At 40.4% G+C, this 25583-nt stretch overlaps 1 protein-coding gene and 1 long non-coding RNA gene across 2 annotated transcripts in view; one reads left to right on the forward strand and one right to left on the reverse strand.

Moving 5' to 3' along the window:
• The window catches only part of LOC139938332 (uncharacterized), a 37979-nt gene extending 35664 nt beyond the window's left edge, over positions 1 to 2315 (forward strand). The window contains exon 2 of the long non-coding RNA XR_011786122.1: positions 795 to 2315. This is a non-coding gene — a long non-coding RNA (uncharacterized lncRNA). The remainder of the gene's footprint in view (positions 1 to 794) is intronic.
• Positions 818 to 22126, reverse strand: LOC139938321 (E3 ubiquitin-protein ligase MIB1-like). Its single transcript, XM_071933760.1, has 15 exons — positions 22007 to 22126; positions 17331 to 17429; positions 16485 to 16656; positions 15866 to 15972; positions 15464 to 15661; positions 14824 to 14945; positions 14200 to 14353; positions 13125 to 13288; positions 11979 to 12130; positions 11081 to 11243; positions 10503 to 10657; positions 9116 to 9242; positions 8105 to 8311; positions 5909 to 6105; positions 818 to 5300 (listed from the first exon to the last, which is right to left on the reverse strand). The coding sequence occupies exons 1-15, from the start codon at positions 22110 to 22112 to the stop codon at positions 5252 to 5254; spliced, it is 2172 nt and encodes a 723-aa protein (XP_071789861.1). The 5' UTR covers positions 22113 to 22126; the 3' UTR covers positions 818 to 5251.
• Between the last annotated feature and the right edge of the window lie 3457 nt (positions 22127 to 25583).

The following is a 25583-nucleotide window of genomic DNA, read 5'->3' on the forward strand; positions in this document are numbered from 1 at the left end:
CCTATTTGCAATCTGGACATTACCAGAATAAAATGTTCAATTCCATAAACTTTAATTCGATAACTTTTATTATTTATTTTGTTTAACCATTTTACCATTATACACAGAAAATGTATTTGTTCACATGTTTACGTTAGATGATATCTTTATACATGCAGAAAAAAAAGGCGGGAAGAAAAGCACTGAAAAGGGGCTTGTATAAAAGAGAAATGCAAACGGAAACTACGGTTTTAGTTATGGAAGTGCAAATTGAAAACCAAACCCGGTGCACTCTTTTGTGTGGTGCCCCGAACAAAATAACATTAATGATACAAATTACCAAATAAATTCTGCCAAGAGCTGAGTATAGAGTATGAGAAAATGCATGCAACAATTGGTCATTAGTTCACTAACAACATTTGTAATACATTTTAAACTAATATGTAGACCTTTGTCTTGCCTTTTTCTTAATTGGTTCCCCACACCCTAACAAAATATCAGAAAATATTTTTTTTAATTCCACTCTCATAGACTAAAATGACAATACAGTCATACATAGTGTAACACAAATAATGCAGAATATCAAACTCGTTACATCAGACATCCATCTAAAGCTATATTTAAAACGTTTACCAACAATTCATACCCTTCTTATAGCGTTGAGAGGTTCGCTTCCTGTCTTTATCATTACGAAATTTTATGTTGATTTATTGTTATCAATTATCTATTAAAGATATTGCATACAAACGGGGTTTGTGTTCTTGTTAAAAAAAAAAATCTATTGTTAGAGATGTATACACCTTAAGACATACTAGGTATCTAGCATGAAACGCTACCTAAGCGAACGTATGACTTATAATAATTATGACGTATAACGTAAAAAAGTTGCACTGAAATTGCCTTGATAAGTAACCAGCCCAAACTCCCATTCATCACTGGTCCTGGGATTATAAGACGATTGACAAACGATCTGCCCCGCCACATTGCATGCATAGTCCGCTTGACTAAACACTGGCGTTACCTAGGAACGTTATTTGACTTATAATATGACGTATAAATACTGGCGTTACCTAAGCGACCGTAATGATGACCTATAATATGACGTATAACGTAAGTTGCACTGACGTTGTCGAGTAGTGACCAGCCATAAACTCCTTTTCAATGGCTATCAGATTAGGACGCTGGGAACTTGCAATCTGCCCGGCGCACATTGTCCACGTGACAATTAGCCAGAATGTAACTTCAACTGGCATTCATTGGCATTTTAGGTATATGTAGAAACAAAAGTGATTTAAAGTTGGTTAACTGTGAAACCAAACTTGAAAGTGATAAAATCTTTCAAACTTAGCCTTTGAAGAAAATGTTTTTCTTGCTTGAATTGTTCAGTAATGTGGTCATAGTGTTTGCTTATATAGACCAATCCGACGAAACAAAATTGGTAGCGCCCTCTGATGAAAAAAATAACACAACTATGCACTGAAGACACGGCAGCAAATGGCGAGCGGTGCTCAACACCTGTGCGCCCGGTGCACGCCTGGATTTGTCTATAAAAGCAATAGTTTCGTAACAAAAGACCAAAAAGTATGACAATTATTTAAAGTCACCTGGAAGTGGTATTTTGTCAAAATAAAGCTTTTGTCACTAAAATATGTGTTTGATGAGTGGAATAAAAAAATTAGTTTCCATGTTATTTACAAAATAATTTGAAAATAAGCCCGACCCGAGAGGGCGCTGTTCGTGACGTCAATCGAGGCGCGATGAATCGCATGCAGTGCCAACACAAGATAGTGACGCTTGGCGCAAGCTAAAAACATTCCCCCAAAAGTTGAAACAATACCTGATTTTTTTCACGTTAGGCAAATGCTCCTTTAGGTTCGTTACGTCTTTCAGGTACCTTTTTCGACTTCCCCACTAGCTGGAAAAATTGTTGGGATGCCGTCATGTTTTAGAAAAGAACTTTTCTCTTCATGTCAAAATGTGTAGTGTATTCCGGATTCTCGAAGCGCGACGGCTCGAAGTGTTTGCTGCACAGCGCTGGAAAAGACTTGCAAACTGACCCCCATCTTTAGTTGTTTTGCTGCATCCACATTGCCGGGAAAAATGCAAGAAAAAAACTTTTTCGAAACTTACAAACTCACGACTAGGACTTGAATGTACTTGCACGTACGTGTGTTCGATGTTCGATCGAGGCAAAGTCTGCCTTGATTGACGTCACAAAAGGGGTAGGCGGAATCACCCCCACACAACTTTATTTATTGTTCTGAAACATACAAATCGTTAAAAACAATTACTCAACAAATTATTTTATTGTTCAGAAACTATACTCTAATGTTAGATTAGAGTATAGATGGTGTGACATAGATTTTTCAAGAAATATTTACATTGTAAAGTCAATTTTGGGAAAATGTTTGGAGAAAAAGAATGGGAGAATGTCACGTTTGTGATACCTGCTCCCCTCTGCATGAAACATAGAACTTTATGAGAACCAATGTGTCAATTCCAGATTGGAAGGACATCAGGAAAGTATGGAACTTAAAACAAACATGTTGACATCGGCTTTTCACTCTTTTTTCGTGACCCAGATGACCGATCGATCTCAAACTTCTACACAGGTTTTTATGGTTTTTTTTGTGTTTTTTTTACATAAAGTGCTTACACTGCCACCAACTGTTTTGTTAGCACAAACAAATATAAAAAAAACTGCAGTCAAAAATAAATGAAATTGAATAAGCAAATGTAATAACAGTTTACATCCACTTCCCTGGCAAGGTATAAACATCCCTTGATAATAATATCATCAAACGAATTATGGGTTTGTAATTTCCTGTCATAATTATTACTTGGCTGGTAATAATACAAAAAATCTGCATAAATCGACTGCATTTTTTCAAAATGTATTTTCAAATCACAAAAGTGATAAGTCAGAAGTAAATGATTTTTTTTTCTTTAGTCATGGCACAACCCCTGCGATGTACTCCTCTCAGCCATTTTCTCTAATTGCTCCTAACGTGTAGGTTAACCACATGTTAAATAATTAAAAAAAGCCCGCATTATGGGGCCTAGTTTGCCCTTTATTAGAATAATACCAAACATTGTAATTGCGCAATCGACGGTGTAAAGCGGACAATGCATGCAATGTGCACTGGGCAGATCGTCTGTCATTCATCAGAGCCACCGAATGGGAGTTTAGGGCCAGTTACTTTACCAAGGCAACTTCAGAGCAGCTTACTTTATACGTCATATTATAAGTTATGTGTTCGCTTAGGTAGCGTTTCATGCTAGATACCTACTTGAACGGAAATGGCAAGTCGTGATCTTTGCTTGCTTTCATTGAAAATATTTTCAATCAACAAGGAAAACGAATCATATGAGTATAATAGATTTTATTTGTTTCCAAAATCATTCAACTCGAATACCCTTATGCGGTGCATTTCTGAAAGATTTACGAAAAGCTCCGTTACGTCATCACTCATTTCACGGCATACGTGTGAGCTCCAATTTGTATAGACGCTTTGTTGCAACAAAGCAAACTCCGCTCACACAACGTCAAAGTATTGTCATAAACAACATTTTAGCAATATTTTTTGCATACTATATAGGTCAATCGTCCTTCTAACAAATTTGCTTTTTGTGAGCAATTTTTTTTATATATACAAATAATTTTATTTCAAAATTTTAAACTCCTTTATAAATGCACTACAACGTTGTAGGCATTTTGCACCAAGACTTCTCAATATCGTAACTAAGTATTAACCGCAATGCCACACGACATATCATTCTTCTTAAAGTTATAATTTATTATACCCAATTTGCAGTCTACCCGCAGGTCGCTCGATATAATAAGTTTCCTTTGTGATTTATCTGCATGAGTTGGCGTGATTTTTCATGCGTGACCTCGGTATGAATATATAATTAGTCCAAAGGGCTTCTGAAATTCAGTCTTTTTCGGCCTTTACTGACAAGTATTGACAGAAATAATGTAGAAGTACATTGAAATGAAGAGCATGTCTGTCGTTTTGTCTGAAAAAAAATTGTTGCAACTCAAATGTTAAAAAGAGAAATTTGTACGTAAAAAATGGCTTCAAAAAGGAAGAAAACAAGTCACAAAAACACGGCGAATTTTCCCGTTATAAATATCAGCAACAGTTCCCAATTAGTATATATGGATAGATTATTTCATATTCTTCCCGAAAATGTTAAAAGCGAGACCAGATCGTACCTAGTCCAGTCAGGATACAGCGATTTCCACCGTTAATCCAAATCTCACATTACGAAAAAGTCAACTATTAGACAGAATGGTTTTCCTGCACGGTGATTAGCTGACGATGACATCATCGACTAATATGGCAGCATGCTGTTTTTCGTTGGTATGGTGCCCCGACCACAAAGGCAGCGTTAGTAAATAACAAAAGAGCCCGTCTATACCATGGGATGAATGAGCAGGGTTCGACTAGTCCTACGAGACATACAAATTGCATGGATAGTCCTAAGTTAGGACGAGTAACTGGTCCTAACTCGAGATAAGACTAGTCCTAACTCTTTGTGAAATCCACCCCTGATCCTCATTCAGCTCACAGGCGCTTTTACCATACCAACGAAAAACAGCTTGCTGCCACATAACGATTAATAATTATTCACATAGAGGTCACGCACGATAAAACGATGCATATTCTGCAGATAAATCACAAAGGAGATTAGTGACCTGCGGGTAGACTGTTTGTGACTTAATAGTTTCCATAAAATCATTTTGGTTTCCCAGAGCACATACTAAAGCATGTATTGTTTGTCACACCCTTGTCAGCTACATATATAACCCAATCAAACCACTTATTTGTTGGCTGCTAAAATACTTTTATTTGTTCCTCTACTGGACGTCAGAAAAGGAATACTTCCGAAGAAGTTATAGCTGACAGAGGATTAAAGGGACACATCGACTAGTTTGGGATTCTGTGAGTGTACGAAGTAAAAGGAAAACCACACAATTTCGAGCTTTTTGTGTGGATCGTAATTGTACTTATAAAACGTCTTTCCAACCATAATTAAAAGGCGTTTTATATCCCAAAGCGCCCAATCTAAGGCAGCAATGTGTCTTTATCAAACAAGTACACCTAGTACAAAACCAACCTGGAAATTTCAACCAATAAAGAATCTTTCAAAACTTAGTAGGGCCTATAACACATGCAAAACAAAGTCAATTTTTATGATGTTCATTATTGGGCTCACGCTGACTATAAGTGACGCGAATCAGATGATGCACCGTCTTGAACCAAGTCTAGCTGACCTTACAGCTGACATTTTTTCCGGAAGTTGGCCTTGCCGCTCTGGAATAACAGAAATAAAAACAGTTGTCAGTTGGCAGTGTTTCGCTTTACAGATTTAACTTAATAGTGAAATAATTTTGAACTATAGCTAAATGGGGTCGGGTAAGCTCGGCAATGTCGATATAACAGTTAGCATATCAGGCGTGCACGAATGTAAAGTTTGTTTGAACCGGAATACATTGGTCGGTCCAATACAGTGACTAAGATTGTATTCATCTGTATTGCACCAGTCTAGATGATGCAATAATCAATGTGGCAGCAGACTAAGTAAAATAATCAGTATGTTCGCTTTCGAGGATCATGTAGAACGCCAGATACCGCTGTCAGATGCAATTGTGTCCGCCATGCAATACTGTCCGCTCCGGACACTTTTGCAAAATGCAATAATGTCCTCCGAATAGTATTGCATATAATACATGACATAATTGCATGCGACACCGGGCTAAGTGGACACATCGCTGATGCACTAGTTGGTTTTGGGTAAAGTTTGTCTGTACACAACCAATCCAAACAGTGCAGTATTACAGTGTCCACCTTACTTCTAAAAGGCTATCGCTGCTATACAGCAGTGTAGTGTCTCACTATCTCCTACACGTCGGAGGGCTCACCTTTTCTTCTGGAAAGTCTCCTTCAGGAGTTTCTCAATGGAGGGATTAACAACGACGTCAAGTACATTCTGTCCCTTGTTGTTCTTGATGTAGATGTCTGCGTCATTTTTGATGAAATAAACAGCGATGGCAACGAGGTTTACCTTTTCATCATTCGGATCGCCTCCACTTTGAGCTGCATTGATAAGTTCCATCAACTGAGAAGAAAACGAGTCATTAAATATATCAGTAACTATATTTCTTATTGCTCTATTTGGTTAAGCTTTCTATTTCTTCTTTGTACAATGTTTGGTTGGCATATTTGGCTTGTGCGTACAGCGCTCGCCTCTCATATTAAGTTCATCCTGGCTCAATACCCGGCTAGGACCATATTGGAGCAGAGTTGTGCGTTTGTTCTTAGCCTTGCTCAAGGCAGTCGCATTATTCGCTCCGAAAAGACGCCGCTGTAAACCCACCCGTATACCCTGTTCGTGGTGTGTGCAATCATACCGCATGAACCACCCGTATACACACTGTCACGTCGTACGAATACTGTTCACACAAGTCATCGCACCCGTACCACTAACCGCATGCGGAGGCCGTCAGGCCGACAGCCTTGTCGGGTCTGTATCTTCCGGGTTTAAGTGTTGTATTGAAAAAATTCCACTAGTGGAAAAAATTGGGGGGCTCTCGGATATGCTAGTATGCAGCCATGAACACAGGATGTGAGGCAAATGAATTATTCATTTGACGTCCAATCACGCACTTCCCTTATCACGACCTTTGGACCCTATCATGTCTCGTCTTTCGCGGGCATTATGGTAATGAGCTGACCGTGCACTCTAAAAACTAAAGAGTTCAATCCAACACTTGCATTAGTTCGGTGAGTGACTACACTTTGAAAGTGTTGGATCCAGCGTTTTGTATGTTAAATCTAGCATTTTAAATTTTTGATCCAACGCAAAAAGGGTTAATTCAACAATTTAAGTGTTACGTCAACCTGATCCAACAATTCAAAGGAAAAAGGTTGAAGTAACACTTAAATTGTTGAATTAACCCTTTTTGCGTTGGATCAAACATTTAAAATGCTAGATTTAACATACAAAACGCTGGATCCAACACTTTCAAAGTATAGTCACTCACCGAACTAATGCAAGTGTTGGATTCAACTCTTTAGTTTTTAGAGTGTGGGAACTGTTCGCTTATTATAGTAATGAGGTCAGTGGCTTCAACACAGACCCTACAAGGCTGTCGGCCTGACGGCCTCCGCATGCGGATAGTGTACGGGGGCATCGTGTCGTGCGATGTTACGCACAGTGAATACGGGTGGGTTTTTATACAGCGGCGGTCTTTTTTCGGAGTGAATAATTCGACTGCCTTGAGCAAGGCTAGTTTGTTCTCTGCTGTGCCACAAGGATTTCCCAGACCATCCGGTTTTCCTCCCTCAGGAAAAATCAAACACTTTCGATCTTGGCTGTGCTCCGTGGTCATAATGGGTTGATGTGGCTGGCTGCCAAAGGCGAACTTGCATGCCTGCTTCTCAAACACATTGTAGCCGCGTCCTTCGCAACTCAGCTCTTAGCTGCGATAAAGCCTTTAGGATGACTAGCCTCCCAAACTATTAATGTTTCTATAGCAGCGAGGAACCTATTGTGTTCAGTAGGCCTACATGAATGTTAGTTTAAGGTTTCGTACCCGTTTGTGACACACTAATAACTTATGGAGCTGAAAAACTTCTATAATTTGATTATCTTGTTTCAAACCAGCCGTTTAGTTAGGAGTGGTCGTTTTTTATTGTATTTTGTTGTTTTCCCTGCTTGAGTCGAGTTGGACGTCCTTAGACTGGATAAGATGGGGGGTGCAGTTCCAAAAGTTGTTTAGCTTTGTGGACCTTTAAGGCCACACTTCCTATGTTATGCTTACCCATCACCACCAGAGTGTGACAGTGTCTACGATAACCCTCTGGTAGGGAAAGAGCCCCTTGATATTGTCACATGTCATTAATTTCTCCACAGTGCCTTGCACTGTGGAGGCTTAAAATCATTGATATCCTATAAAAGACCATTCCACATTATCTAAGTGGGGGTCAGATCCGTGATTTGATTTGACATCTGACTCGCTCATGCTTGAGGGGTTTACACAATTTGGCCAACGAACGAATGTAAACAACCTGGTTGTATAAAAAGACATTAATTTAGATTTTGATAAATAAATTACCTTTCCCATTGGAGTAACTCCAAGGATGTCTTTCATGGAGGCTTTTATCATGACAATATGGAGGCTGGTATCGCCATCTTTGTCCTTTGCGTTCACATTAGCGCCATTATTCACCAGAGCTTCAATGCATTTGTTGTGACATTCTGCACTTGCTAGATGCAGTGCCGTGCACCCAGACACGTTTTTGAGATCTTTCTGGCAGTTTACCTTGAACAAATAATAATGAGTAACAGCTTAAAAGCACTGGATACTATTGGTAATTACTCAAAATAATTGTAAGCATAAAAAATTACGTGAGAAACGGCTCCCTCTGAAGTAATGTAGTTTTCGAGAAAGAAGTAATTTTCCACTAAAATATTTGAATTTGATTTCGAGACCTCACGAAATCAAGCATCTGAAAGCACACAATATCGCGGGACAAGGGTGTTTTTTTCTTGCATCATCATCTCGCAACTTCGACGACCAATTGAGCTCAAATGTTCACAGGTTTGTTATTTTGTGCATAATGTTGAGATACACCAAGTGAGAAGACTGGTCTTTGACAACTACCAAAAGTGTCCAGTGTCTTTATATTAAATAATACTCATCATAATATTCTACATCTCCTGGCAGAAAATTTTCACTACGGCAACCAAAAACTCAGAGTTGAAAGTAATTTGGGGGAAAACGATTCTAAAATGGGCAAAGAAACTATTGCGGCAAACGGTTTTGGTATACACAAAATGTGGCGATTGGAATTCAAAAAAGGGGCGCCTTTTGGAGTAGCGTCATGTGTCCCCCCCCCCCCCCCCCCGGAATTGTTTTGTTCTGCAGTAACAAATTGCCATCCTCAACAAAACTCCTGATTAATTTGTTGTTTTCGCGGATTCCCTTTTTTAATAGATTAATGTATACAAATATTTCCCCTTTGAAAATCACGACAAAAGTGGCAATTTTTACCACTTGTTACCACTTAAAAAAAAAAAAGCCGCGTATCCAAATAACATTAATATTCAGAGACGGCGCCCTCACCCGTTTAACAAGGCTTAACACAATTTCTGGGTGGTCGTTCAAAGCAGCGAGGTGCAGTGCAGTGAAGCCATCAGATTTCTGCATGTTGATCATATCTGGTGCTTTCTGCAAAATCCTCTCAACGGCACTGGAATAGTAAAATAGTGAAACATGTGTAATTTAAACGACCAATTCTGAGGTTGAAATGGCCATATATAGGCGCCATGTTGAAAATATACCACAGTGCATCTTGGGAAACCGAGTGAAGTCATAACAAATAAATCAAGCTGCCTAGATATGGACGCTTGCTGTAGTTTACAAATTCATAGTTGTGTAACACATTGCCTCGAAATCAGTGATAATTTAATAATAATATCGAAGTCTTATATAGTGCACGTGTCTACGAAACAAGGTACTCAAGGCGCTCAGTACATTGTAAATGTATATACAAACTTTCAGAAAGATTATTGCAGTGATGAATTCTAAATCCAACTGAGAATCACCTCCTAAGGGTTTACAAGGTGCTACGGCGCATACAGCAGCCACAGCCAGGAACACCGGGCGAACCCCTTCTCTTTTTGATAAGTGCACTGGGTTCTTTTACATGCGTTACACAACACATGGGACCAACGGCTTTACTTCCCATCCGAAGGACGAAGCAATGGTTAGGTGTCTTGCTTAAGGACACAAGTGTCACAGCTGGGGATTCGAGCCCTGATCAGAAACACCAGAGTTTTAACGGTACACAAGCCATGATGGGTTGCCGGTGTCCAGGAGATTCTGTGCCCCCCCCCCCCCCCAGATCTTGATCTTTGCACCGCTGGAGGACAACCGATAGGGAACTTTTTTTATTGAAGCAAGCACCATGAGCACTTTTTGTGGATACCGGCGCTGTAGAAGACGTCATTATTTAAGCAAACTATGTTCAAACTTCTTCTGATAGCGCCCTCTGTTGAATCATCCTCCTTCAGCACACATTGGGTGTATTCATTTAGCTTCCCTTGGTCGACCCCGCGGTGCTCACTCGGGTGAGCCCCTGACACGAGCTAATAGAACGATCACACTCGCCCTCTCGTGGAGACGGCATGCACCTCAGGTCACCCCAAGTGACCCACTCCACAAGCAGGACACTGGGGGCTGACCCGGGTGAGCCCTGTCAAAGCTATTGAACGCACCAGGGCAGACAGGGGTCGACCTAATAACTTCCCGCGGGTTGGGGGACATAATCTCCGGGGACAGATTTCCCCAGTGTTGCTGGGACGTGGATTGCACCCGAGAATACCGTGCTGTCAAATAACATTATGGTTGTTTTAATATGAAGAAGAAAAAATGATGCGGGCAGATGCAGAGGTAGAATATAAAATGCAATTTGGCTAGTGATTCATTTTTGAGGCTCGATAAAACTTACTATCTGCTGTTTTTCATGGCTGCGAAATGCAAACTGTTGAAACCTTTAGCATCCGCCATTTTGAGATCGACACGTGCATGTTGAACCATAAGTTGAATGTTGCGAGACTCGTTCTTTTCAATGGCAAAGAACACTGGGGTGTGGCCTTCTTCTGTCTGCAAAGAAATGATTGGAGAATGGAAACATGTCACCCAGTGCTTCAACACATCCAACGAGTGTAAACATGTCACCAGGCAACCATGTGGCCAGGCTTCAACAAGTTCATTGTGAGCATGAGAATCTATCAAGTGAGTGGAAATATATGTCATCTGGTGGCTTCAATGTAGTCAATGTAATAGCATGTCATCTTATGGATGGGTGTTCAGTGGTTCAATGTAATTACACCATCTATGAGTGGAAAAACCTATTGACTTCAACAGGTTCGATGTAACTGCATGACCTAGATGATCATGCAGTCGGAGAAAAATAAAGGCTCATGTTGAGTTACGACACACCATTCTTGCATTGGCCACAATAAAACAGTACTCTAAAGGCTGCGCTCCAATGGATACAATACATTTTGTAAATGCATGACTTACTTTGCAGTTGACGTTACATCCCGACTTGTGCGTCAGAATCTTTTCTGCGCATGACGAGTAACCTCTGCCTGTTGCCACGTGGAGAGGAGTCACCCCTTTCTTATTTGATGTGTTGATGTTGCTGCCTTGATCCAAAAGAAACTCCACAATGCTCGGGTTGTCTCTGTTAGTACAGAATACTTAAAATTGTCATACCTAATTTGTATTTCTATTTATTGCTATTTTTTGAAGGATTCAAGCAAAAACCATTTGAACCAGGCTGCCACTTGATGTGGGCGTCATCTTGTAAGGGACTCTCTTTACGAAACCACGGATTCGGCTACACGGCCCAATTTCATAGCGCTGCTTACAATTAACGGTAAGCAAATTTCCGTGCTTACTGTAGCACAAAAATTTTCAAAGGTGCAAGCGTATTTCACAGGTTAGCAGAAGTATTGGGCGGCCATATTGCGCATTTGCCGTAGATTTGCATCGTGACGTCATATCTTTTCGTGCGGTAGGCACCGGAAGGTTAGCATGCCTTTTCGTGTGCTTACGGTTAGCAGCGCTATGAAATGGAAATCGTACAGTAAGCACAAATTCGGCCGCTAAGCAGCGTTATGAAATTAGGCCCTGATTCGGCTCAAGCTAGCTTGGCGCTCGCAGTTGTTTTGGGAATTGCGCGTGCTTTGCGTATGCGCTCAGGGGTTTAGACCTGAGAATTGAGCCTGAAACCGAATCCAAAGCCAAAGTCGTCCGTATGTTATCAGTAAAAATATGTTTTTAATTTGTTTAATCAATGGATATTTTGTTAATACTTATATCTCTGTCGTGGTTTCTAGTTGTAAATAAAACCTTACTGGAATGCGTGAAGTATGTTCAGTACATTATGAGGAGAATATTTATAATAGTGTCTCACCCAATCACCGCAAAAGTGAGTGCCGCGTCGCCCTCGTCGTCCTTTACATCAAGTGGAGCATTGTGCTGCACCAAGGCTCTGACGACATCGAGGTGTCCCTTGTTAGCAGCCGCCATTAATGGGGTCTGTCCCTTGTCATTCTTGAACTTTACCTGAAAGCAAGAAACTCCACCATTTGAGGATGTTTTAGGTTCCGACAAAATATGTCGACATTTCTGTGTAGTTGCCAACCCTGTATTTGCATGGCCGCCGAATGTTTGTAGCAAATCATCCAATCGTGTGAACAGAAGTTCTGGACGAAATGACAAATTTGGCAAACTTTCAATTCAACAAAATATCTCCCATGATTGGTTGCTTTGTCTTCAGCAAATTCAACACTTGTTTTGGACAGCTGTGTGACATTGCAACAAACTGTGGCCATCTGTTTTCATTGATGGCTTTCCATATATAGTTTTCCAACCTCCTTTTGGCAAAACTGATGTACAGATGCTATGCACGCTAGCATGCAAGCAGACGACCGAAAGTGCAGCAGACAAACATCACGCTGACCAATCAAAATACATAGAAAGCTTACGTCACTGCACATTATCCAATGAAATCACTGTATCTGATGAAATCATTGGGGTATGTTAAAGACATTGGACAATATTGGTAATTGTCAAAGACCAGTCTTCTTACTTGGTGTATCTCAACATTATGCATAAAATTACAAACCTGTGAAAATTTGAGCTCAATCGGTCGTCGAATTTGCGAGATAATAATGAACTAAAAGAAAAAACACCCTTGTCACACGAAGTTGTGTGCTTTCTGATGCTTGATTTCTAGACCTCAAATTCTTAACTTGAGGTCTCGAATTCAAATTCGTGGAAAATTACTTCTTTCTCGAAAACTACGTCACTTCAGAGGGAGCTGTTTCTCACAATGTTTTATACCATCAACCTCTCCACATTACTCTTAATCAACAAAGGTCTTATGATGATAATTATTTTGAGTAATTACCAATAGTGTCCACTGCCTTTAAACCAGTTCCCGTCTTTGTTGAACGGACAAAGACATGGGACCAGTCAAATACATAACTGGGTCGATTTTACCGAAGTCTATACAACATTTTAAAACCCATAAAGAGATAAAATTAAAAACGAGTACCGCAGCGGCGTTGTCGTTGATGATTTCCCGCACTTTTCCGACATCGCCCTCTACTGCCGCGTTGAAGAGGGACATACCCCTTGGTGAACTTTGACCTTCCATCAATCCATGCAGAGCCGACGAAAGTTGACTTTTGAGCATCAAAGCCATCAAATCTCCTAGACCTTAAACAGAAACCAGAGATTTTTGTATGAGAGGTAAGCTCCCAAAAGGGTAATTTTAAATACTTTGAACATCGGCAACCCCACGATGTACCCTTTCCAGAGCAGAATAGACCCACTGTCTTGTTAAGGTTAAGGGCACTGGCCGTACTATTGGTAATTACTTGAAACAATTGTTAGCATAAAAACGAACAAATTGGGAGCTGATGATAGTATAGTAACAATTGTGAGTACAGCTCCCTCATGGGGTAACATTGTTTTTTAGAAAGAGGTAACTTCTCATCCAAATAATAAAATACTTCAGCTGAAGCAATTTTTTATGTATCTAAAAGCACACAAATTTGTGAAACACGTGTGTTTTTTCTTTCATTATTTTCTCGCAACTTCGATGACCGATTGAGCCCAATTTTTTTTTCATGCATAATTATGTTGGGATACACCAAGTGAGCATACTGGTCTTTGACAGTAAAGGTGTCCCGTGCCTTCAAATAACAACAGGTAAGGCAAATTAAAGAAGAATGGAACTAATTACAACAACAACATTGCGACATCTCAAGGGCCTTTAAATAAAATCACTTAATTGGACCAAGGTTCATCAGTGAGCAGAGGTATATTTGTGTGGAAACCACGTCTCTGTTATTTTCAGACATTATCTCGGCTCAGACTAACCATTGTGTCTGCCCCTCCTACCCTCACCTATGTAGGACCAAAAGTCCCCTCACCCCAGCCCGAAACCTAGTTTCTGCAATTTCCTTTTCCCCTTTTGAAAGTGTTCGAGTTCATCTCCCATACATGACTGAGACAATTTTAGTGACACTTGGTTGCAGTAGACCTACCAGGTCTAAGTCTGGCGCCACCCAGCGTTATAAAGTTTCTCATTGATTGCCTGTTTTTGAAAAAAGTTATAATCTAACCTCCAAGCTCGTGTAAAGAAACCCCTTCAACAGATGCACTCTTCTTCTCCAACATCAAACACAGAGGATTCACGAAGAAAGTAGAGTTATCAAATTTGACTTTGACGTCACCATCGTGGTCAACCATAATGACCTCACCGACCTCACCTTTGACCTTAAAACAGTGATAGTACGCGGCAATTGTTAATTCTCCTGCTTATAAAACACACGCAAAAAAATCAACGGGAAACTAGTTGGAGACCTACACTTTCTGATGTCATGGGATCGACGAATCGGTTTTGTTTTTCACTGCATTATTTGTTTAGTTTGTTTGTTTATGCAAACACCTTCCCATCTCGGCAAACCTTTACAAGGGGACATAAACACCAAGCTGGAAATAGCCACTCTCTCTCATACAAACATTGGTTTAACGTTTATGATTATGAATTGCACCAACAAAATCCAGAAAATTGTGATTCAGTAACAAGACAACAATACTTATTTTGTAGTCATTCTGAAACCAGCAGTAAGCTTGGTAGGATTCGAGCCAATAAACGTGTGATTGCAAGTCCTCATCAGTCTAACCACTAGACTATCATAATAAATATAAATTTTCTAAGAAGTGTTTTTTAGAAAGAAACGTACTTTTATTATATCGTCGTCCCATCCACATCTCGTGAGTTGTAGTTCCTTCAATTTTGAAGTTTCCATGTTAACCAAACGGACCTTGTCGCCAGAATTCACATACGGGCGTATTTTAGTGCCGTCTATTTTGAGGGGGTTAAAAGTAAATAATTCTTACCTCATGTTCTTCTTAGAAAATTCAAACTGGTATAGGTAAAATAATCACTTGTAAAACTACATTATTCTGTGTGCATTTTTTATTCGAATCAAAAAGAAATTGTATTTGTTAGTTTCCCTTGCACGTGACAGGTTACACAGTCGTTTTCATTTCACTGCAATGTCATTCACTTGTAATATAAGAAACAATATCCATTAGTAGGTTTTAATATTATACTTGCCGGATGTTTTGGGGTATAAGAGTTTGCCAAGGAGAGGGCAATATTCAAATGGTTCATTTCGCCCGCAGAGAAAATAACATTGACAATCTTTAACATTTTATTTTTCAAAAGGCAGCTCAAAGTTTCGAGGAAAATTGAGTTTTGTTTTTGTTTGCATTACCAATAACGCTTGATCTGTTGATGGTGAGACTCCATAAGCCTGTTTTGAGGTTTGAAGGACGCTATAGTATTGCAGTGTTTGGTTTGAGTGCCTATGTATTTACCAAAGACTGGAAGGTGATCTTTGTAGAAGTCTCCATTCGTCTCTTTCTCTTTGTACTTCAACTCCATCTTGCCGGCGTCGCCACATCGGTAGACGTCTTTCTTACCGTTGGGCCATGTGACTTTGACCCAAGAACGATATGAGCCGCCGGCGGCAGTACAGTGGAAGTCAGTGACCTTACCGACAGACCCCGCCCCTCCTGAAAAAAACAATTATTTATAAATTTCAGTTTCAACGAAAAGAACAAAAACAAACAATTTAATAAGCAAAACAAACACAATATTTAAAATAAAACATTACAGACATGCACAAAATAATAATCTTTTAAGAACAATATTTCTGTAAAAACAACACGAACATTTTGTGAGAGTAAAAAGTAAGAAATCTGTATGTAATTTCTTACCGTCTTGATTACCCCATGTCCAATCGGGTCCTCTGATCGCTCGGGCTCCAGGGAAAAGACCCAAAGCTCTCCACTTCGTAGCCCCTGCTCGACAGGGAACATCAACGCTAAATGAAAACATAAATTAATATAGTTTTCAAGTTTGGGGTAGGCCTATATGTTTCCCCCATCACATACAGTTTCTGTAGGAAGTTGAATCAAAAGAGGGCGCTGTCAAACTTTACGTCTATACACAGGGTGCGTTCGTTTAGCTTTCCTGGGTCATGCCCAGGTGCGTTCGAATAGCTTTTGACGTCATTCCAGGGGCTTACCCAAATCAGCCCCCAGTGCCCTGCTTGTGGAGTGGGTCACTTGGGGGCTGGCACCAGGTAAACGACGTCACTACGAGAGCGGTGAGTGGTCGTTCGTTTAGCTCTTGTCAGGGGCTCACCCGAGTGAGCACCGCCGGGTAGACCCAGGGAAGCTAAACGAACGCACCCGCAATTTGGGGGACAACATCCCTTGTGACACGGACAGGACCAATACAACGACACCGGATAGATTGCCAAAACGTTTTTCAACACCCGGCGATGACTCAACTCTTTTTAAAGGGTGCCCTCATTTGTTTATAAACCTTTACCCCGTTGTATTCTCGGTGTCGATCCTGGAGAATGGATGCTGTAAGTTGTGTTTATCACCATGGTAACAGCTATGGCACAAGTCGTAATCGCCACACTGGCGGCATTTCCAGCGGATCCCGAGTATACCATCTAGGCCACAACAATCGCAGGTTACATTAGAGTGCTTCACACCTGTTTTAAGGATTACCAAGAATGGTTTCATAAAACTGCTGGAAAGTTCCTTTTGAAAAATGGCGAACGGCATAAGCCAGGTTCATACTTCCTGCCTGCGATGGCAAATGCCACACAAAATGTTGACGTAACCGGACTGTTTTCGCTGAGAATGTCTCTTGGGAGTTAAGCACAATTTTCAACTAGTGCGAATTATTCGTTATTTGAAATGTGAGTTTGAATTGAATTGAAGTTGTGACGTCGACATTCTTATCGCATTTGAGGGAAGTATGAACCGGGCTTAGTGTCTAGTGACAAGAAGTTTTGCAAAGCTTAAAGTGTCGAGTTTTTACGTAATGGTAGGTCACTTTTTCAAGAAAGTTTTTTTTTTCGAATCTTAATAATTTTATTCCGCAACTAGAGTTTCACGTTTCAGTGTTCACTGGTACGGAGCACCTAAAGGGACAATTAATATAATATAAAAAAATATAAAAAAAATGAAAATGTATGCCAAAAAGATGAAATACTTCATTCCTTTGAAGTAATATTTCGAGGGAGTGAATTAATATTTCGAGTGAATTTTGTTGCTCCGTACTCTCGCATTTTACGGTAAAAAACGAAAGCAGGGCTGTACCCAGGCTCCGTGTCACTGCTGGCATGTTACGGTTTCAAAAAAAGAAGAAGCGTGACTTTACCCAGTGGTCCATTGTCGTAGATCCGTAGATCAAAACTTCCATCAGAAACACGATATGTAGCCTTAACACCCGAATCCCAGCACACTACCGCATTACTACCTGAAAACGTTCAAAATCAGTACCAAAATGTTATTCTTGCAAGTGTCATGTATTTTCGTCTCGTATGCACCATTTAGTAATTGGAAAAATGTTGAAAAAACTGGTACCCTAATCCTGAATCTAACCTTGACTTTGACCATTATTTAAAATAAATCATTTCGTGTTGGAACCTAATTCTTACCAGCACCCCCCCCCAAAAAAATTAAAAAATAAAATATTTTTTTAAATTTTTTCCCCTTATTTCCAAATTCAATTTTCTCTTTGGACCGGAAGAAAGTTCAAATTGGGGTCATATATAGGAACCTAACTCTTACCAGCACCCCAAAAAACTGTTTCAAAAATTGTATCTTTTTCCCCCTTTTTATTAGTTCAATTTTCTCTTTGGACCGGAAAAAAGTTCAAATTGGGGTCATGTATAGGAACCTAACTCTTACCAGCACCCTAAAAAACTGTTTTAAAAATTGTATCTTTTCCCCCTTTTTTGCTAAATTGAATTTCCTCTTTGGACCGGAAGAAAGTTCAAATTGGGGTCATGTATAGGAACCTAACTCTTACCAGCACCCAAACAAAACTGTTTCAAAAAAAAATATCTTTTCCCCCTTTTTCTAAATTGAATTTCCTCTTTGGACCGGAAGAAAGTTCAAATTGGGGTCATGTTTTCTAATAAAATGTTGATGTGCCATAAGCTGCAAGATTGAACATTATAAGACTTTAGGCGAAGTGATTCAGAATTTTTTTTTTTGTTTTTTGTAACAAAGATCTTAATAATTTTCCGTTTAAATCTGCTCGCATCACACCTTGCACTGCTGTTGGACACAACATGCAAGTATTGAATAGTACTTTTCATATTAATATTGCACACATTGTCCATGTGATGGCAAAATGTTACGTTCCTCGATGGTTTCTTTTGTATTGATGAAAACCGATATAGATAATAAAATTGTGAGTCTGTGATTACAACAACAAATATACCAATAATTCAAGCTGTTAAATGCTAATAAATGACACTCATAAATACCTGGGACAGTTTCTTCATTTTGATTGGTTGAGAGGACAGCACGTGGGGATGTTTCGGCTGATATAACCACAGCCAGAAGTGTTTAAACACAGTTGGCATATGTGTGGCCCCTGAATCAGCACAATGAGTATACAATTTGGATTTCCGACGTTACAACCTTTGTATTTTAACCAAGCAAGCTGCATTTATCCCCGAAAGTTGGAAGTTTCTGAAGCTTGGTGAAATTTAGGGTAGTGTGTAATGGTTAGGGTTATATTTGAGACGAATTGTAAACAAATTTTTATTTAAATCGATCGTTTCTGAACAAAACAATAAACTTATTCATAATGAAAGAGCCCGAAAAGTTGAGTGAATGCACGGAGATCAGTGAGTAAATGTCGTCTGCGGCAGAATTATTTTAGTCTGGTTCCCAACATAGTCGCGCGCGATTAGCCGTTATGAGAGGCAGAAACAAGATGTTAGTTCCACTTTAAATTGGCCCGTAAACATGGATAGAAAATAACGCATAAATCGTGCACGATCGGCGAGGGGCAAAGCTAGCAGAATTTCTTTCTTAAATGTACATGTTTTTTTTTTTGCCTTATGAAGGTAAAGGTATTTTGAATCACTTTTAAACTAGTGGTTTAAACCCGCCGAGGCCTGGTTCTTGATAATTCGTATCAGTAAAATAAAACCCGCCGAGGCCTGGTTCTTGATAATTCGTATCGGTAAAATTATCAAGAACCAGGCCTCGGCGGGTTTAAACCACTAGTTTAAAACCTCTTCACCACACATTGATTCCCTTAATAGAATCCGTCCTAACAAGCTACTTGAACTATTCAATGTGATGGTGAAAACATAGTCAAAGTAAAATACCTTTTCACAACTTGAATGTTAAAACAAAGACTCTGGAGAAAAAAACTTCAAAATAATGAACAACGTAGTCACTAGCAAATGAGTTCCAGAAATTCTTTGTCACCAAGATTTCAGACATCCGCTCATCATTTTCATCAGTCCCTTACAACGTGCCGCAGACATTGCCACATCTTCAACCAGAGTGTAGACTATCTGTGTTTGAGCCTACCACTGTTGCTGAGATTCAAAGGGTTATTATGAAATCTCCTTCAAAATCCTGTGAGCTGGATCCAGTATCAACATCCATGATAAAGCAAAACATTGATATATTTGTACCCTACATCACTAAGCTTGTAAACGAATCTCTCAGTTCCGGTTGTTTCCCCGATAGCCTCAAAGTTTCCTACATCAGGCCGCTCATCAAGAAACCAAACCTGGACAAGGAGATATTCAAAAACTACAGACCGGTTGCAAACTTAAAATATCTTGGAAAAGTCATCGAACGAGTAGTGTCATCACGTATTTCTGATCACATTCATACTTTCAACCTGTCCGACGTGTTCCAGTCGGCATACAAGCCTTTCCATGGTACCGAGGCTGCACTAGTCCGTGTGAGCAACGATATTCTCTCTTCTATGGACAATGGTAACCTTACAGCACTAGTCCTGCTAGACTTGAGTGCTGCTTTTGACACTGTTGATCATAACATCCTTCTCTCTCGGCTCCAGAATCACCTTGGCATAGAGGACACAGCCCTAGCATGGTGCAAATCGTATCTCCACAACAGAACTCAGCATGTATGTATTGGCACTGCAATATCCGACCCTGTTGTTTTGAACTACTCTGTGCCACAGGGGTCGGTACTCGGCCCACAGTGGTTTACGCTGTACACTTTACCGATTCGTGACATCATCCTCAAATTTAATCTGAGTTACCATGTGTACGCAGACGACACTCAGCTATACATCACGTTTAAATCTTCTCAAGAAAACGCCAATGCATCTATTGCAAGACTTGAGAAATGCATCCAAGAGATTCGACGTTGGACACAACAAAACTTCCTGAAGTTAAATGATGATAAGACAGAGTTCCTTTTATTTGGGTCACGTCAACAGTTAACTAAGGTTTCAGTGCCATACATCTCCATCGGTGATGCTCGGATAGCTCCCTCGCTGAAAGCTCGGAACTTAGGGGTTATTTTTGATTCATCGATGACACTTCAGCCACACATCAACAACATTGTTCGTTTATCATCATATCACATCAGGAATATAGGTAAGATTCGCAAGTACTTGGACAAAAGTGCCACTGTAAAGGTCATTCACGCATTTGTTACTTCTCGTCTTGACAACGGCAATGCTCTTCTCTACAGTCTTCCTAACAACCAGATTTCCCGACTTCAACGGCTCCAAAATACTGCGTCCCGCATTGTGACACTGTCTAGAAAATCCTGTTCTATCACCCCCATTCTGAAACAACTACACTGGCTCCCTATCTCTCAACGAATCATCTTCAAGCTGATGCTCATTGTCCACAAAGCTCTAAATGGCAAGGCTCCCCACTATATTTCTGAACTGCTTCAAGTTTACACTCCATCAAGGAATCTTCGATCAAGTTCCATGCTTCTCCTCATTGAACCCATGTCTCGACACTCATGGGGTGACAGGTCTTTTTCTGTAGCCGCGCCACGCATCTGGAACTCTCTACCACTTAATCTTCGATCTTGTCTTTGTACCGCAAAATTCAAGTCTCTTCTCAAAACTTATTTTATGTCACAGGTTTTCAATGACTAATTTGTTGTGTCTGTTTTTCTTTGTGTTGTGTTTTTGTTTTGTTTTGTTTTAGTTTACTGCGCCTTGAACACCCAGCAGGGTGGATATGTGCGCATTAAAAGTCTTATTATTATTATATTTACCTAATATTATGTTGTAGTTAAAACGTTGAGATAACTATAGCTGTAACAACTTGAATACTACAGTGATTACAATACCAAAATACAACGTGTTGGCAACGTGATAATTTTAATAGTGGCGATATACAGGGTGCAGACTTGACTGCAACAATGCTAGAACTAATTTTTAATCAAGCCGAATTGCAACGTGAAAGCAGCTTGGCTGCATACTAAATTAAATATTAGGCATAGTTATGTGTTTTTGAACACTATAATAATTAAAGATCTTCCGTGTTGTTCTGAGTTAATTAATCACTGCATACCTTTAGTCAATCTTTCACCTTTGATGTGCCCTTATTTTGACTTGAAGTGGCCTAAAACATATAGCAACTGCTGATCTTCATTTGGATACCGACTATAAAACTGATTTTAAACTTCACCCTTAATTACCCTTGGTTGACCATGACTTGTGTTGACCTTTACTTCCGGGTTTAAGAGGGACCATTTTTTGTGATTTTTGTTTGTCCCATTGGCGTCCAATGTGTGGCAACACAGTGTAGAACAGAGTTACACCCTTGGTCGGGAATTTTTTAATTTGTAAATGTGAATTTGTGCATGTATAGGCCTAGTGGTAATAATTTATACACGGCCCAAATAGAAAGAATTGTGTGTAAATAAATACAAATATGAATACTTTAACTGGTAAAATTAACAATTATAATATGCTACGGAATAATTTCAATGTTTTCACTAATAGCACATCAGGTACAAGGTAAAATATAAAATAAAATCCTTGTTTCTGAATTGATTATAATATTTACGTCTAGTACTCACTTTTTTTCTCAGGTGTTGGGATGACTGTGCCCACGCAACCTCTGCCTCCGTCCTGGTCGTCCCATTGCCAGTCCGGGCCTCGAACAACTCGCAACCCCTTCAACATCTCTCAGTCTTCGCTGAACAGTTTCGCAAGTAGTGAGGTGGATTAAGGACAAAAAACACGAAGATCGTGACACGGCGGACAAAAGCACCAAATTTTCACCAAAGCATCAGTTTGACCCGTAGATTTCAAAAAAGTCATGCTCCAAAAAATCTGAGCATGGGATGACCTTGAATTACGTCATTATGACGTCATTACGTCTTTTAATGTAATAAAACAAACGCAAATACCATGGTTGGATTTCTAAATGCCAAAATTATGTTCCTGAGGCCAAGGAATTTAATGAGGGTGGTATTAGTTTGTAACAAATTAATATCCTTTATGGTGACTATGTTGATGCTCAAAAAAATTGCAATGACCTTGACCTAATTATGACGTAATATATTAAAAATGGCAGCCATTTCCTTAAAACAGCGTAACTTTAGTTATGTAATGCCGATGCAAGTGATTTTAGTTGCGAATTATATGTAGCAGAGGCCAAGGAATCGAATGGCAATGTTCTTGTTTCGCTGAAACAAACAGTTTTATGATTTTTGTTTTAAATTTTTATTTCTTTAGCATCTAATAGTATAAAATACGTCATCATCACTAAGGACAAATCAGTGGTTTGTATTAAAATATTTTAATATGTTTGTTTTCCAGCTCATGGTTCTGATGGCTAGCAAACCAATGTTAGTAACATTTGAAATTAAAACTTGATTTTGGATTGAAATGGTTTTGTTTCAGTTTGAGACAATGCAATCGCCACATACAACTTTGTAAACTGTTTTGGGGGGTATCTGGTGTCAAAAATGTCCCACGATGACCAAACCACTGATAGTTTTGGAGATCAAAAAACACAAGTATAAATACCATGCATCTGGATTGCGTCTGGTGGTGCCAATAATGTCTTGACTGCTATTGTTAGATTAAACGAATGGTATCCAGATTTCTATCACTCACTGAAACCGGAACATGTTCTAGCTAACTGGTCGGAAGCTGAAGACAAATTGTACAACGATCTAAGCTCCACTATCAGCGAAGTCCAAGAACAAGATCCAATCTTCATCCTCGGGGATCTGAACGCCAGAGTTGGTGCCGATCAAAAATCCTTGTCTTCCTGTATGGGACAGTTTCGCATCGGAAAGTTATTAATGTCAACGATCAGCGTCTTCTTGAGTTCTGCTGCACAACAATCTCTGCATCCCTAACACTTTCTTCAACACAAAGCCCCAAATACAAGGTGTCCTGGAGACACCCTATAGATCAAAGTTTTGGCACCAACTTGACCTCGTGCTCACGAGACGTAGGGACCTGGGCAGCGTCAAGATAACCCGCAGCTACCAAAGCGCAGACTGTGATACAGACCACTCCATTGTGTGTAGCAAAGTAAAGCTTCAACCAAGGAGAGTTCACAGATCCAAGAAAGCAGGGCAGCCTCGCATTGACACGAACAAGACTCACAACCCAGAGATGGTGGAAGCGTTTGTCCAGGTCCAAAAAGATTTTCAAAGTCTTGCCAAGAGTACCCAATTTCGATGTCAGCGGAAGATGTGAACACCTCAGGGATGCTGTCTAAAATGCCACTAGTTCGGCAAGAGGCTAATCAAGTCACCCGATTGGTTCGAGGCTCATGCTGAGGAGATACCAACTCTCATAGAAAATAAGAGACGCGCTCTCTCAGCATACAAACACTCACCTTCTGTGAGAAACTTGCAGGCACCACGGACCACGTGAAACCGAGTCCAGCAAACCGCAAGGCGATGCGCTAATTGACTACTGGGCCCAACTTTGCTCTCAGATCCAGACCTCTGCTGCCACAAAAAATGTAAGAGGTATGTACGAGGGAATAAAGAAGGCCACCTGAAGATGACCGCTCGTCTGAAGTCAGTTATCAGTAAAGTCCTAAGGACCCTGTGAAGTAGATGGATCGATTGGTGGAGCACTACTCAGAGCTGTACGCAGAGAGAACGTTGTCAACACAGAAGTTCTGAACAACAAAGATTGTCTGTGTATCATGGACGAACTGGACATAGTGAACCAAAACTAGAAGAATTTGGCAAAGCCATAGATACACTCCCCCCGGGAAAAGCTTCAGGAAAAGATGGCATCCCCGAAGTCCTCAAGTGCGTAAAAGGAATCCTCATCAAGGATTTGCATGAGATAGTTTGCCAGTGCTGCACATAAGGTACAGTGCCACCAGACATGAGAGACGCCAACATTGCCACTATCTACAAAAACAAAGGTGACAGGAGCGATTGCAACAACTATCGCACCATCTCTTTTTTAGCATTGTTGGGAATCTCTTTGCTTGAGTTATCCTAAAGAGACATTGAATTATTGTTGAAAGAGTCTACCTAGAGTCTCAGTGTGGTTTCAAGCCAAACTGTCGACCATTGACATGATATTCTCCATCAGACTTGCAAGAAAAGTGTAGGGAGTAGGGAAAGCCACCCTACATCGCCCTATAGACCTCACCAAGGACTTTGACCTCGTGAGCAGAGACAGCCTTATTTAGATATTGGCCAAGATTGGTTGCCCTCCTGCCCTGCTTCGCATCGATAAGTCCTTTCAAGAGAACTTTAAGGGGTCCATAGTTTCAGTGGCTCAACATCTGAACCCTTCGACCTCTGCAACAGTGTACAGCAGGGCTGTGTCTGGCTCCAATAATTTTTGGCATTTTCTTCTCAGTTCTACCCAAGCATGCTCTTGGGTCAGCCACAGTGGGCATCTACCTTCGTATGAACTAGGATGGAATCCCCTTCGACCTTCCAAGACTCGGAGCAAAGACCAGAGTCCGAACGAGATGCCTTAGAGATTTCCTGTTTGTAGGTGACACAGCCATCACTACACACACACACCAGATGACCTGCAGCAGTTTATGGATCGATGTTCTGCAGCTTGCAAAGACTTTGGACTTACCATAAAAAACGCAGGTAAGGGACCAGGATGTTGATGAACCACTGTCTACCAGCATCGCCAACCATGAGCTTGAGGCTGTCGATGAGTTTGTGTATCATGTCTCAACCATCTCCGACAATCTCTCGCTTGAAGTAGAACTCAACAGCTGTAAAGGAAAGGCTGCCACAACACTCTCCACGCTTACAAAGAGAGTATGATGCAACAAAAAGCTTTCAGAGCATAACAAAGTCCAGACCTACAAGGCTTGTTTGGTGAAAACGCTCCTCTACGGCAGTGAGCCCCGTACGCCTTCCACATGCAACGCCTGAGACGCATCCTCTGCATCTCCTTGAGAGACCACATGCCAATAACACATTGCTTGATAGAGCGGCAAGTCTCCATGTTTACCATCCTCAAGTAGAGACGCATAGCTTCGTTGGGTCATGTCACCATGTGGAGGACGGACGTATCCCAAAAGACCTCCTGTATGGAGAGTTGGCATCAGGGAAGAGGCGTTCGGAAGACCAAAGCTGAGCTACAAAGACCTCAAGTCACTTGCCACCAATACAACCACCTGGGAAGCAGCCACTGCAG

This window comes from Asterias amurensis, chromosome 1, assembly GCF_032118995.1.
Source record: "Asterias amurensis chromosome 1, ASM3211899v1".
NCBI lineage: Eukaryota > Metazoa > Echinodermata > Asteroidea > Forcipulatida > Asteriidae > Asterias > Asterias amurensis.

What these genes read in the sequence shown, in the direction of transcription:
- LOC139938321 (XM_071933760.1), bottom strand. Translation starts at nt 22,112, where the DNA reads ATGTTGAAGGGGTTGCGAGTTGTTCGAGGCCCGGACTGGCAATGGGAC. An exon ending in GACACCGAGAATACAACGGG is followed by an intron (nt 15,973 to 16,484) that starts GTAAAGGTTTAT and finishes GTTTTCATTTAG; the next exon opens with CGTTGATGTTCCCTGTCGAG. An exon ending in AGATCACCTTCCAGTCTTTG is followed by an intron (nt 14,946 to 15,463) that starts GTAAATACATAG and finishes CCCTCAAAATAG; the next exon opens with ACGGCACTAAAATACGCCCG.